General features: G+C 43.5%; 1 protein-coding gene across 1 annotated transcript in view; it reads right to left on the bottom strand.

Annotated features, from left to right (window-relative positions):
* LOC128689551 (metabotropic glutamate receptor 8-like) overlaps positions 1–13484 on the bottom strand; it is a 68614-nt gene that overhangs the window by 29333 nt on the left and 25797 nt on the right. Inside the window, exon 7 of the mRNA XM_070086485.1 lies at positions 3108–3248. Within this exon, the coding sequence (XP_069942586.1) occupies positions 3108–3248 (141 nt within the window). The remainder of the gene's footprint in view (positions 1–3107; positions 3249–13484) is intronic.

Raw genomic sequence — 13484 nt, 5'->3', positions numbered from 1 at the left:
AAATGTTAGAGAGCGTGGGAAAATGTTAGAGAGCGTGGGAAAATGTTAGAGAGCATGGAAAAATGTTAGAGAGCATGGGAAAATGTTAGAGAGCGTGGGAAAATGTTAGAGAGCATGGGAAAATGTTAGAGAGCGTGGGAAAATGTTAGAGAGCATGGGAAAATGTTAGAGAGCATGGGAAAATGTTAGAGAGCATGGGTTAGAGAGCATGGGAAAATGTTAGAGAGCATGGGAAAATGTTAGAGAGCGTGGGAAAATGTTAGAGAGCATGGGAAAATGTTAGAGAGCGTGGGAAAATGTTAGAGAGCATGGGAAAATGTTAGAGAGCATGGGAAAATGTTAGAGAGCATGGGAAAATGTTAGAGAGCATGGGAAAATGTTAGAGAGCATGGGAAAATGTTAGAGAGCGTGGGAAAATGTTAGAGAGCGTGGGAAAATGTTAGAGAGCATGGGAAAATGTTAGAGAGCATGGGAAAATGTTAGAGAGCATGGGAAAATGTTAGAGAGCATGGGAAAATGTTAGAGAGCATGGGAAAATGTTAGAGAGCATGGGAAAATGTTAGAGAGCGTGGGAAAATGTTAGAGAGCGTGGGAAAATGTTAGAGAACATGGGAAAATGTTAGAGAGCGTGGGAAAATGTTAGAGAGCGTGGGAAAATGTTAGAGAGCATGGGAAAATGTTAGAGAGCATGGGAAAATGTTAGAGAGCATGGGAAAATGTTAGAGAGCGTGGGAAAATGTTAGAGAGCGTGGGAAAATGTTAGAGAGCATGGGAAAATGTTAGAGAGCGTGGGAAAATGTTAAAGAGCGAGGGAAAATGTTAGAGAGCGTGGGAAAATGTTAGAGAGCATGGGAAAATGTTAGAGAGCGTGGGAAAATGTTAGAGAGCGTGGGAAAATGTTAGAGAGCGTGGGAAAATGTTAGAGAGCGTGGGAAAATGTTAGAGAGCATGGGAAAATGTTAGAGAGCGTGGGAAAATGTTAGAGAGCGTGGGAAAATGTTAGAGAGCATGGGAAAATGTTAGAGAGCGTGGGAAAATGTTAGAGAGCATGGGAAAATGTTAGAGAGCATGGGAAAATGTTAGAGAGCATGGGAAAATGTTAGAGAGCATGGGAAAATGTTAGAGAGCGTGGGAAAATGTTAGAGAGCATGGGAAAATGTTAGAGAGCGTGGGAAAATGTTAGAGAGCGTGGGAAAATGTTGAGGATCAGAGGGAGAGGAATGTGTAGGAGTCTGTCTCAGTCCAGACTCTCCCCCTCCCTCCCCCCTCCCTCCCCCTCCCTCCCCCTCCCTCCCCCTCCCCCGTCCCTTACTACTACTACTACTAACACTACTACTTACACAACTAGCATCACTAGTATTACTACCACTACCACTACTGCTGATAATAATAATAATAATAATAATAATAATAATAATAATAATAATAATAATAATAGTAATAATAACAGGAATCATGCATATATATATATATAAATATATATATATATATATATATATATATATATATATATATATATATATATATATATATATATATATATATATATATATTTATATATATATATATATATATATATATATATATATATATATATATATATATATATATATATATATATATATATATATACACATATATATATATGTATTTGTTGGGGATAACCATAGGTATGATAGCTATAGGCAAGATTACCATAGGCATGGTAGCCATAGGTATGATAGCTATAGGGATGATACAGGATAAAGATAGGGATACCAAGATAACCAGACGTACCAACAAACTTGACGCGCCGGATATAGTGAAGCATTTGTTGACCTGGTGGAGAGAGCAAGATAGCAGGAATAATATAGCAAGATAGCACTAGTAAAATAGCAGGAGGAAGATAGCAAGTAAGCAGGAGTATAGCAGCAAGTTAGCAGGAGTAAGACAGCAAGTTAGCAGGAGTAAGATAGCAAGATAGCACCACAAAGATAGCAGGAGTAAGATAGCAATAGAGCACTAGTAAGATAGGAGGATAGCAGGAGTAAGATAACAGGAGAAATATAGCAAGAGAGAGAGCAAGATAAGAGTAAGACAGCAAGATAGAAGGAGTGAAATAGCAAGGTACTAGGAGTAGGATAGCAGGGTAGTAGGAAGATAGATAGATAGATAGATAGATAGGTAGATAGATAGATAGATAGAGAGAGAGAGAGAGAGAGAGAGAGAGAGAGAGAGAGAGAGAGAGAGAGAGTGAGAGAGAGAGAGAGAGAGATAGAGAGAGAGAGAGAGAGAGAGAGAGAGAGTGAGAGAGAGAGAGAGAGAGAGAGAGAGAGAGATAGAGAGAGAGAGAGGATAGCGTGATAGCACACAGGGAAAAGAGAGACACGATGGCCAATGTTAGATATCTGCTTTAAGAGAGAAATGACGGGATGCTGGTAGTGGTGATGATGGTGGTAGTAGTGGTAGTAGTTGTGGTAGTGGTAGTAGTAGTGGTGGTGGTAGTAGTGGTGGTGGTGGTGGTAGTAGTGGTGGTGGTGGTGGTGGTGATGGTAGTAGTGGTGGTGGTGGTGATGGTGGTAGTAATTGTGGTAGTGGTAGCAGTGGTGGGGGTAGTGGTGGTGATAGTGGTAGTAGTGGTAGTAGTGGTGGTGATGGTGGTAGTAGTGGTAGTAGTTGTGGTAGTGGTAGTAGTGGTGGTGGTGGTGGAAGTAGTGGTGGTGGTAGCAGTGGTGTTGATGGTGATGATGGTGGTAGTAGTGGTAGTAGTTGTGACAGTGGTGGTGGTGGTAGTAGTGGTGGTGATGGTAGTAGTAGTGGTAGTTGTGGTAGTGGTGGTGGTGATGATGATGATAGTAGTGATAGTAATTGTGGTAGTGGTGGTGGTGATGAGGGTGGTAGTAGTGGCAGTAGTTGTGGTAGTGGTGGTGGTGATGGTGGTAGTAGTGGTGGTGATGATGGTGGTAGTAGTGGTAGTAGTTATGGTAGTGGTGGTGGTGATGGTGGTAGTAGTGGAAGTAGTTCTGGTAGTGGTGGTGGTGGTGGTGGTGGTTGTAGTAGTAATGGTAGTAGTTGTGGTGGTGGTGGTACCATCACAAGTGTGTGAGAGAGACAGTAGAGAGACTTACCAATAAAAGAGACATTCCTGATGTAGTGGAGCATCTCTTGGCCCGAGGGAGATGGCAAGGCAGCCTCACACAGCGTAAGATCTCCACACCTGTCTTGCAGCAGATTGTGGAAGGCCCAGGCCATAGCGTACACGGCGTCCACTGTGTGTGAGAGACGGTGTGAGACACATGTACACGGTGTGATACACGTGTACACGGTGTGAGACACAGGTACACGGTGTGAGACACATGTACACGGTGTGAGACACATGTATACGGTGTGAGACACGTGTACACGGTGTGAGACACGTGTACACGGTGTGAGACACAGGTACACGGTGCGAGACACATGTACACGGTGTGAGACACGTGTACACGGTGTGAGACACGTGTACACGGTGTGAGACACAGGTACACGGTGTGAGACACATGTACACGGTGTGAGACACAGGTACACGGTGTGAGACACGTGTACACGGTGTGAGACACAGATACACGGTGTGAGACACAGGTACACGGTGTGAGACACATATACACGGTGTGAGACACGTGTACACGGTGTGAGACACATGTACACGGTGTGAGACACATGTACACGGTGTGAGACACATGTACACGGTGTGAGACACATGTACACGGTGTGAGACACATGTACACGGTGTGAAACACATGTACACGGTGTGAGACACGTGTACACGGTGTGAGACACGTGTACACGGTGTGAGACACAGGTACACAGTGTGATACACGTGTACACGGTGTGAGACACAGGTACACGGTGTGAGACACATGTACACGGTGTGAGACACGTGTACACGGTGTGAGACACATGTACACGGTGTGAGACACATGTACACGGTGTGAGACACACACATACACACACACACACAAACACACACACACACACACAAACACACACACACACACACACACATCACACACACACACACACACACACACACACACACACTCACACAGACACACACACACACACACACACACACACACACATCACACACACTCACACACACACACACACACACACACACACACACACACACACTCACACACACACACACACACACACACTCACACACACACACACACACACACACACACACACACACACACACACACACACACACACACACACACACACACACACACACACACAACACACACACACACAACATACACACACACAACACACACACCACACACACACACACACACACACACACACACTCACACACACACACACACAACACACACACACACACACACACACACACACACAACACACACACACACAACATACACACACACACACACACACACACACACACACACACACACACACACACACACACACACAACACACACACACACACACACACACACACACACACACACACACACACACACACACACACACACACACACACACACACACACACAACACACACACACACAACATACACACACACACACACACACACACACACACACACACACACACACACACACACACACACACACACACACACACACACACACACACACACACACACACACACACACACACACACACACACACAACATACACACTCACACACACACACACACACACACACACACACACACATCACACACACACACACACACACACACACACACACACACACACACACCACACACACACACACACACACACACACACACACACACACACACAACACACACACACACAACATACACACACAACATACACACACAACACACACACACACAACATACACACACACACACACACACACACACACACACACACACACACACACACACACACACACACACACACACACACACACACACACACACACACACACACACAGCATCAACTGTTTAATTAAAACAACAATAAACGCTGGTTTACGAGGTAACTTAATTTGCTTTTTAAGAGTCAAGCTGAAAATATCATGACTGAAATGTATCATGACTGAAATGTATCATGACTGAAATGTATCATGACTGAAATGTATCATGACTGGAATGTATCATGACTGAAATGTATCATGACTGGAACATATCATGACTGAAATGTATCATGACTGGAACATATCATGACTGAAATGTATCATGACTGAAATGTATCATGACTGAAATGTATCATGACTGGAACATATCATGACTGAAATGTATCATGACTGGAACATATCATGACTGAAATGTATCATGACTGAAATGTATCATGACTGAAATGTATCATGACTGGAACATATCATGACTGAAATGTATCATGACTGGAACATATCATGACTGAAATGTATCATGACTGAAATGTATCATGACTGGAACATATCATGACTGAAATGTATCATGACTGAAATGTATCATGACTGAAATGTATCATGACTGAAATGTATCATGACTGAAATGTATCATGGCTGAAATGTATCATGACTGAAATGTATCATGACTGGAATGTATCATGGCTGAAATGTATCATGACTGAAATGTATCATGACTGAAATGTATCATGACTGAAATGTATCATGACTGAAATGTATCATGACTGAAATGTATCATGACTGAAATGTATCATGACTGAAATGTATCATGACTGAAATGTATCATGACTGGAATGTATCATGACTGGAATGTATCATGACTGGAATGTATCATGACTGAAATGTATCATGACTGGAATGTATCATGACTGGAATGTATCATGACTGGAATGTATCATGACTGAAATGTATCATGATTGGAATGTATCATGACTGAAATGTATCATGACTGAAATGTATCATGACTGGAATGTATCATGACTGGAATGTATCATGACTGGAATGTATCATGACTGGAATGTATCATGACTGGCATGTATCATGACTGGCATGTATCATGACTGGAATGTATCATGACTGAAATGTATCATGACTGGCATGTATCATGACTGAAATGTATCATGACTGAAATGTATCATGACTGGCATGTATCATGACTGGAATGTATCATGACTGGAATGTATCATGACTGGAATGTATCATGACTGGAATGTATCATGCCTGAAATGTATCATGACTGAAATGTATCATGACTGAAATGTATCATGACTGGTGGTTGGAGGTATTCCTGACAAGACGTGCCTAACTCTCCCTTATTGGCCCTTGTTGGAAGATGGTCTCTGTCGCTTTATTGTTGTAGGTTCTGTGGAACTCTGTTCACAGAACATTTTCTAGACTTAGTAATTTTTCGACGTTGTACTGAGGTTGTGTGTCGCACAGACACTCTGAGCAACTCAGGTCCCGAGTTGTAGCTTCTGACCTAACTTGTACTCTTATCTAACTTGTACTGGTATCTAACTTGTACTGGTATCTAACTTGTACTGGTATCTGTGTACTGTCACAGTCGGGGATTTTCTTATGCTGAACTTAGATTCAGTAGTATGGGAGTTTTGTGACTTTTGTGGAGGATCTGCTGATGGTCCCTACTTAGTGTCGTTATATTATCTCCTTGTTCCTGATTCTGTGTCACTATTGCTTGTTATATTGTTGTTCGGCTTAACAGTCGTTAGTCGATGAGGAGGCCTGGTCACAGACCGGGCCGCGGGGGCGTTGACCCCCGGAACTCTCTCCAGGTAAAATCCAGGTATCATGACTGGAATGTATCATGACTGAAATGTATCATGACTGAAATGTATCATGACTGAAATGTATCATGACTGAAATGTATCATGACTGAAATGTATCATGACTGAAATGTATCATGACTGAAATGTATCATGACTGAAATGTTTCATGACTGAAATGTATCATGATTGGAATGTATCATGATTGGAATGTATCATGACTGAAATGTATCATGACTGAAATGTATCATGACTGAAATGTATCATGACTGAAATGTATCATGACTGAAATGTATCATGACTGGAATGTATCATGACTGAAATGTATCATGACTGAAATGTATCATGACTGAAATGTATCATGGCTGAAATGTATCATGACTGGATTGTATCATGACTGGATTGTATCATGACTGGATTGTATCATGACTGGAATGTATCATGACTGAAATGTATCATGACTGAAATGTTTCATGACTGAAATGTATCATGATTGGAATGTATCATGATTGGAATGTATCATGACTGAAATGTATCATGACTGAAATGTATCATGACTGGAATGTATCATGACTGAAATGTATCATGACTGAAATGTATCATGACTGAAATGTATCATGACTGAAATGTATCATGACTGAAATGTATCATGACTGAAATGTATCATGACTGAAATGTATCATGACTGAAATGTATCATGACTGAAATGTATCATGACTGAAATGTTTCATGACTGAAATGTATCATGATTGGAATGTATCATGATTGGAATGTATCATGACTGAAATGTATCATGACTGAAATGTATCATGACTGAAATGTATCATGACTGAAATGTATCATGACTGAAATGTATCATGACTGAAATGTATCATGACTGAAATGTATCATGACTGGATTGTATCATGACTGAAATGTATCATGACTGAAATGTATCATGACTGAAATGTATCATGAATGAAATGTATCATGACTGAAATGTATCATGACTGAAATGTATCATGACTGAAATGTATCATGACTGAAATGTATCATGGCTGAAATGTATCATGACTGGATTGTATCATGACTGGATTGTATTATGACTGAAATGTATCATGACTGAAATGTATCATGACTGGATGTGTGTATCTGATTAAAACGAACCAGTAACTGGTTAAAACGAACCAGTAACCGGTTAAGATGAAGCAAGAAAGAGTTGAAGCGAGGCGTTTTTTAAAGGCCACGTTGAACCAGGGGTGAGAAAAATGGCCTCAGACTCGACTCTGAAAGAACTTTAAACGAAGAGAAATGGAAAACATTTAAGTCTATTGGAAAAATAAATAGAATTATTGGAAATCTTAAGGCAGAGAGAGAGAGAGAGAGAGAGAGAGAGAGAGAGAGAGAGAGAGAGAGAGAGTGGTCGAAACTCTCTGGGGGAAATATGTTCAATACTTAGTGGAAAACTGGTCGAAACTCTCTCGGAAACTGATGATAATAATAATTAATAATCATAATATTAATATTATTATTATTTATTATTAACGATATTAATAATAATAATAATAATAATAATAATAATAATAATAATAATGATAATAATAATAATAATAATAATAATAATAATAATAATAATAATAATAATAATAATAATAATAATAATAATAATAATAATAATATCAGTAGTAATTACAATAATAATAACAGTAATAATAATAATAATGAAAAAAATATTACTATGTCACAAAATAAGCAGCCAGTTAGAGGCCAAAGATATGTAAACACTGGCTTACGTCACAAGGCCAACAGCCAATCAGACGCCAAAGACATGTAAACATTGGAAATGACGTCACATGACAAACAGCCAATTACAGGCCAAAGATATGTAAACACTGGCCTACGTCACAAGGCCAACAGCCAATCAGACGCCAAAGACATGTAAACATTGGAAATGACGTCACATGACAAACAGCCAATTACAGACCAAAGATATGTAAACACTGACCTACGTCACAAGGCCAACAGCCAATCAAAGGCCAGAGATAAGTACTCGCCTACCCCTTAACACCTTGTACATACATGCACTGACTTTCTCTCTGAGGTATAATATGTGGATATAGTATTATTTATAATATAGAATATGAGGGTGGGTAGCTGGACCTCAGTAAAGCCTTAGATGGAGTACCACACACGATACTGCTGAAGAAAGTAGCGCCACATGATACTTGAGGACAGATTACTTCCTGGGTCGAGACATGGTTGACTGACAGGAATGAGATTATCTCCTGGGTCGAGACATGGCTGACTGATGAGAGAGATTGTCTCCTGGGTAGAGACATGGTTGACTGATAGACAACAGAGACTGTTGACATTAATGGGGAGAAATCAGAATTGTGAGTTGTTAGCAGCAGTGTGCCACAAGGGTCGATGTCGGCACCCATCTTGTTCAGTCTTCATAAACAACAGCGCAGAAGTGTTTACAATAAAGTTAATGTATTCCATGGTTTTATATCAAGAAGTATAAAATTACAGGAGTCCTCAATTCATTCTTCAACTTTATATATTCTTGGTTAGGTGTAATTTAGAATACGTTGCACAGTTCTGGTCAGCTGTATAGCTGTGTCAATTATACAGAGAAAGGTAACAAAGTCGATCCCATGTATGAGAAATCTTTCCTAGGAGGATAGACTGAGGACACTGTCTATCCTACGATAATAGACTGAGAACACTAGCTATCCTACGAGGATAGACTGAGAACACTGTCTATCCTACGAGGATAGACTGAGAACACTGTTTGTCCTACGAGGATAGACCGAGGGCACTGTCTATCCTACGAGGATAGACGAGAGCAGTCTGTCCGTCTGTCCTACAAGGATAGACTGAGAACACTATCTTACGAGGATAGACTGAGAGTACTTAACGTGCACTCTCTAGTAAACATAATAATTAGATGAGACATAACTGAACAAATAGAGTATATAAAGGAGATATAAACAAAATATTAAAAACAGACCAGGACAGGACTCCCCAGATGAGGAATTATAAACATATGCAACATCTGAGTATCTTCATGTGTAGACGTTTCGCCAACCAGTGGCTTTATCAATACAATACAAGGACTTAATGTAAAGACCGTAGAACTGTATACAAAGGCTGAGGTAATCAGTCCCTCAGCCTTGGAGTTGGTGAAGAGCACCGAAGTTTTGAAAAATCTTGTAAGGTTTGTCAGGAAACATGACAAGTGTTTCCTGATGCTGTTGGTCATCTGACCGAGGCCTTCCGCTGGCTTACCGGTCCACCCCTTTAAAACTTATAGTTATAATGTCGCTTATATACTGGCGTCAGGTGAGGGACATGTAGCAGACGAAGACATTGTCACTGGTAGCCGGGATGTCTCAGTGGTCATACCCGAGGGATGGACAAGGTTGTGGATATGTCCTCGGTACCAAGACTCCAGCAGTGGTTGTGGATATGTCCTCGGTACCAAGACTCCAGCAGTGGTTGTGGATATGTCCTCGGTACCAAGACCCCAGCAGTGGTTGTGGATATGTCCTCGGTACCAAGACCCCAGCAATGGTTGAGGATATGTCCTCGGTACCAAGACCCCAGCAATGGTTGTGGATATGTCCTCGGTACCAAGACTCCAGCAGTGGTTGTGGATATGTCCTCGGTACCAAGACCCCAGCAGTGGTTATGGATATGTCCTCGGTACCAAGACTCCAGCAGTGGTTGTGGATATCTCCTCGGTACCAAGACTCCAGCAGTGGTTGTGGATATGTCCTCGGTACCAAGACCCCAGCAGTGGTTGTGGATATGTCCTCGGTACCAAGACCCCAGCAGTGGTTGTGGATATGTCCTCGGTACCAAGACTCCAGCAGTGGTTGTGGATATGTCCTCGGTACCAAGACCCCAGCAGTGGTTGTGGATATGTCCTCGGTACCAAGACCCCAGCAGTGGTTGTGGATATGTCATCGGTACCAAGACTCCAGCAGTGTTTGTGGATATGTCCTCGGTACCAAGACTCCAGCAATGGTTGTGGATATGTCCTCGGTACCAAGACCCCAGCAGTGGTTGTGGATATGTCCTCGGTACCAAGACTCCAGCAGTGGTTGTGGATATGTCCTCGGTACCAAGACTCCAGCAGTGGTTGTGGATATGTCCTCGGTACCAAGACCCCAGCAGTGGTTGTGGATATGTCCTCGGTACCAAGACTCCAGCAGTGGTTGTGGATATGTCCTCTGTACCAAGACTCCAGCAGCGGTTGTGGATATGTCCTCGGTACCAAGACCCCAGCAATGGTTGTGGATATGTCCTCGGTACCAAGACTCCAGCAGTGGTTGTGGATATGTACTCTGTACCAAGACTCCAGCAGTGGTTGTGGATATGTCCTCTGTACCAAGACCCCAGCAGTGGTTGTGGATATGTCCTCGGTACCAAGACTCCAGCAGTGGTTGTGGATATGTCCTCGGTACCAAGACTCCAGCAGTGGTTGTGGATATGTCCTCGGTACTAAGACCCCAGGAATGGTTGTGGATATGTCCTCTGTACCAAGACTCCAGCAGTGGTTGTGGATATGTCCTCGGTACCAAGACTCCAGCAGTAGTTGTGGATATGTCCTCTGTACCAAGACTCCAGCAGTGGTTGTGGATATGTCCTCGGTACCAAGACCCCAGCAATGGTTGTGGATATGTCCTCGGTACCAAGACCCCAGCAGTGGTTGTGGATATGTCCTCGGTACCAAGACTCCAGCAGTGGTTGTGGATATGTCCTCGGTACCAAGACCCCAGCAATGGTTGTGGATATGTCCTCTGTACCAAGACCCCAGCAGTGGTTGTGGATATGTCCTCGGTACCAAGACCCCAGCAGTGGTTGTGGATATGTCCTCGGTACCAAGACTCCAGCAGTGGTTGTGGATATGTCCTCTGTACCAAGACCCCAGCAATGGTTGTGGATATGTCCTCTGTACCAAGACCCCAGCAGTAGTTGTGGATATGTCCTCGGTACCAAGACCCCAGCAGTGGTTGTGGATATGTCCTCGGTACCAAGACTCCAGCAGTGGTTGTGGATATGTCCTCGGTACCAAGACTCCAGCAGTGGTTGTGGATATGTCCTCGGTACCAAGACTCCGGCAGTGGTTGTGGATATGTCCTCGGTACCAAAACTCCAGCAGTGGTTGTGGATATGTCCTCGGTACCAAGACCCCAGCAGTGGTTGTGGATATGTCCTCGGTACCAAGACTCCAGCAGTGGTTGTGGATATGTCCTCTGTACCAAGACTTCAGCAGTGGTTGTGGATATGTTCTCGGTACCAAGACCCCAGCAATGGTTGTGGATATGTCCTCGGTACCAAGACTCCAGCAGTGGTTGTGGATATGTCCTCTGTACCAAGACTCCAGCAGTGGTTGTGGATATGTCCTCTGTACCAAGACCCCAGCAATGGTTGTGGATATGTCCTCTGTACCAAGACTCCAGCAGTGGTTGTGGATATGTCCTCGGTACCAAGACCCCAGCAATGGTTGTGGATATGTCCTCGGTACCAAGACTCCAGCAGTGGTTGTGGATGTATCCTCGGTACCAAGACTCCAGCAGTGGTTGTGGATATGTCCTCTGTACCAAGACCCCAGCAATGGTTGTGGATATGTCCTCGGTACCAAGACCCCAGCAATGGTTGTGGATATGTCCTCGGTACCAAGACCCCAGCAATGGTTGTGGATATGTCCTCGGTACCAAGACCCCAGCAATGGTTGTGGATATGTCCTCTGTACCAAGACCCCAGCAGTGGTTGTGGATATGTCCTCGGTACCAAGACCCCAGCAGTGGTTGTGGATGTATCCTCGGTACCAAGACCCCAGCAATGGTTGTGGATATGTCCTATGTACCAAGACTCCAGCAGTGGTTGTGGATATGTCCTCGGTACCAAGACCCCAGCAGTGGTTGTGGATATGTCCTCGGTACCAAGACCCCAGCAATGGTTGTGGATATGTCCTCGGTAGCAAGACCCCAGCAATGGTTGTGGATATGTCCTCTGTACCAAGACCCCAGCAGTGGTTGTGGATATGTCCTCGGTACCAAGACTCCAGCAATGGTTGTGGATATGTCCTCTGTACCAAGACCCCAGCAGAAGGTGTGGATATATCCTCGGTACCAAGACCCCAGCAATGGTTGTGGATATGTCCTCGGTACCAAGACTCCAGCAGTGGTTGTGGATATGTCCTCGGTACCAAGACCCCAGCAATGGTTGTGGATATGTCCTCGGTACCAAGACCCCAGCAATGGTTGTGGATATGTCCTCGGTACCAAGACTCCAGCAATGGTTGTGGATATGTCCTCGGTACCAAGACCCCAGCAGTGGTTGTGGGTGTGTCCTCGGTACCAAGACTCCAGCAGTGGTTGTGGATATGTCCTCGGTACCAAGACTCCAGCAGTGGTTGTGGATATGTCCTCTGTACCAAGACTCCAGCAGTGGTTGTGGATATGTCCTCGGTACCAAGACTCCAGCAGTGGTTGTGGATATGTCCTCGGTACCAAGACCCCAGCAGTGGTTGTGGATATGTCCTCGGTACCAAGACTCCAGCAGTGGTTGTGGATATGTCCTCTGTACCAAGACTCCAGCAGTTTTTGTGGATATGTCCTCGGTACCAAGACCCCAGCAGTGGTTGTGGATATGTCCTCGGTACCAAGACCCCAGCAGTGGTTGTGGGTATGTCCTCGGTACCAAGACCCCAGCAGTGGTTGTGGATATGTCCTCGGTACCAAGACCCCAGCAGTGGTTGTGGATATGTCCTC

This window comes from Cherax quadricarinatus, chromosome 18, assembly GCF_038502225.1.
Source record: "Cherax quadricarinatus isolate ZL_2023a chromosome 18, ASM3850222v1, whole genome shotgun sequence".
NCBI lineage: Eukaryota > Metazoa > Arthropoda > Malacostraca > Decapoda > Parastacidae > Cherax > Cherax quadricarinatus.
Note: the sequence above shows the minus strand (reverse complement) of the source record. Positions and strands in the feature narration are given on the sequence as shown.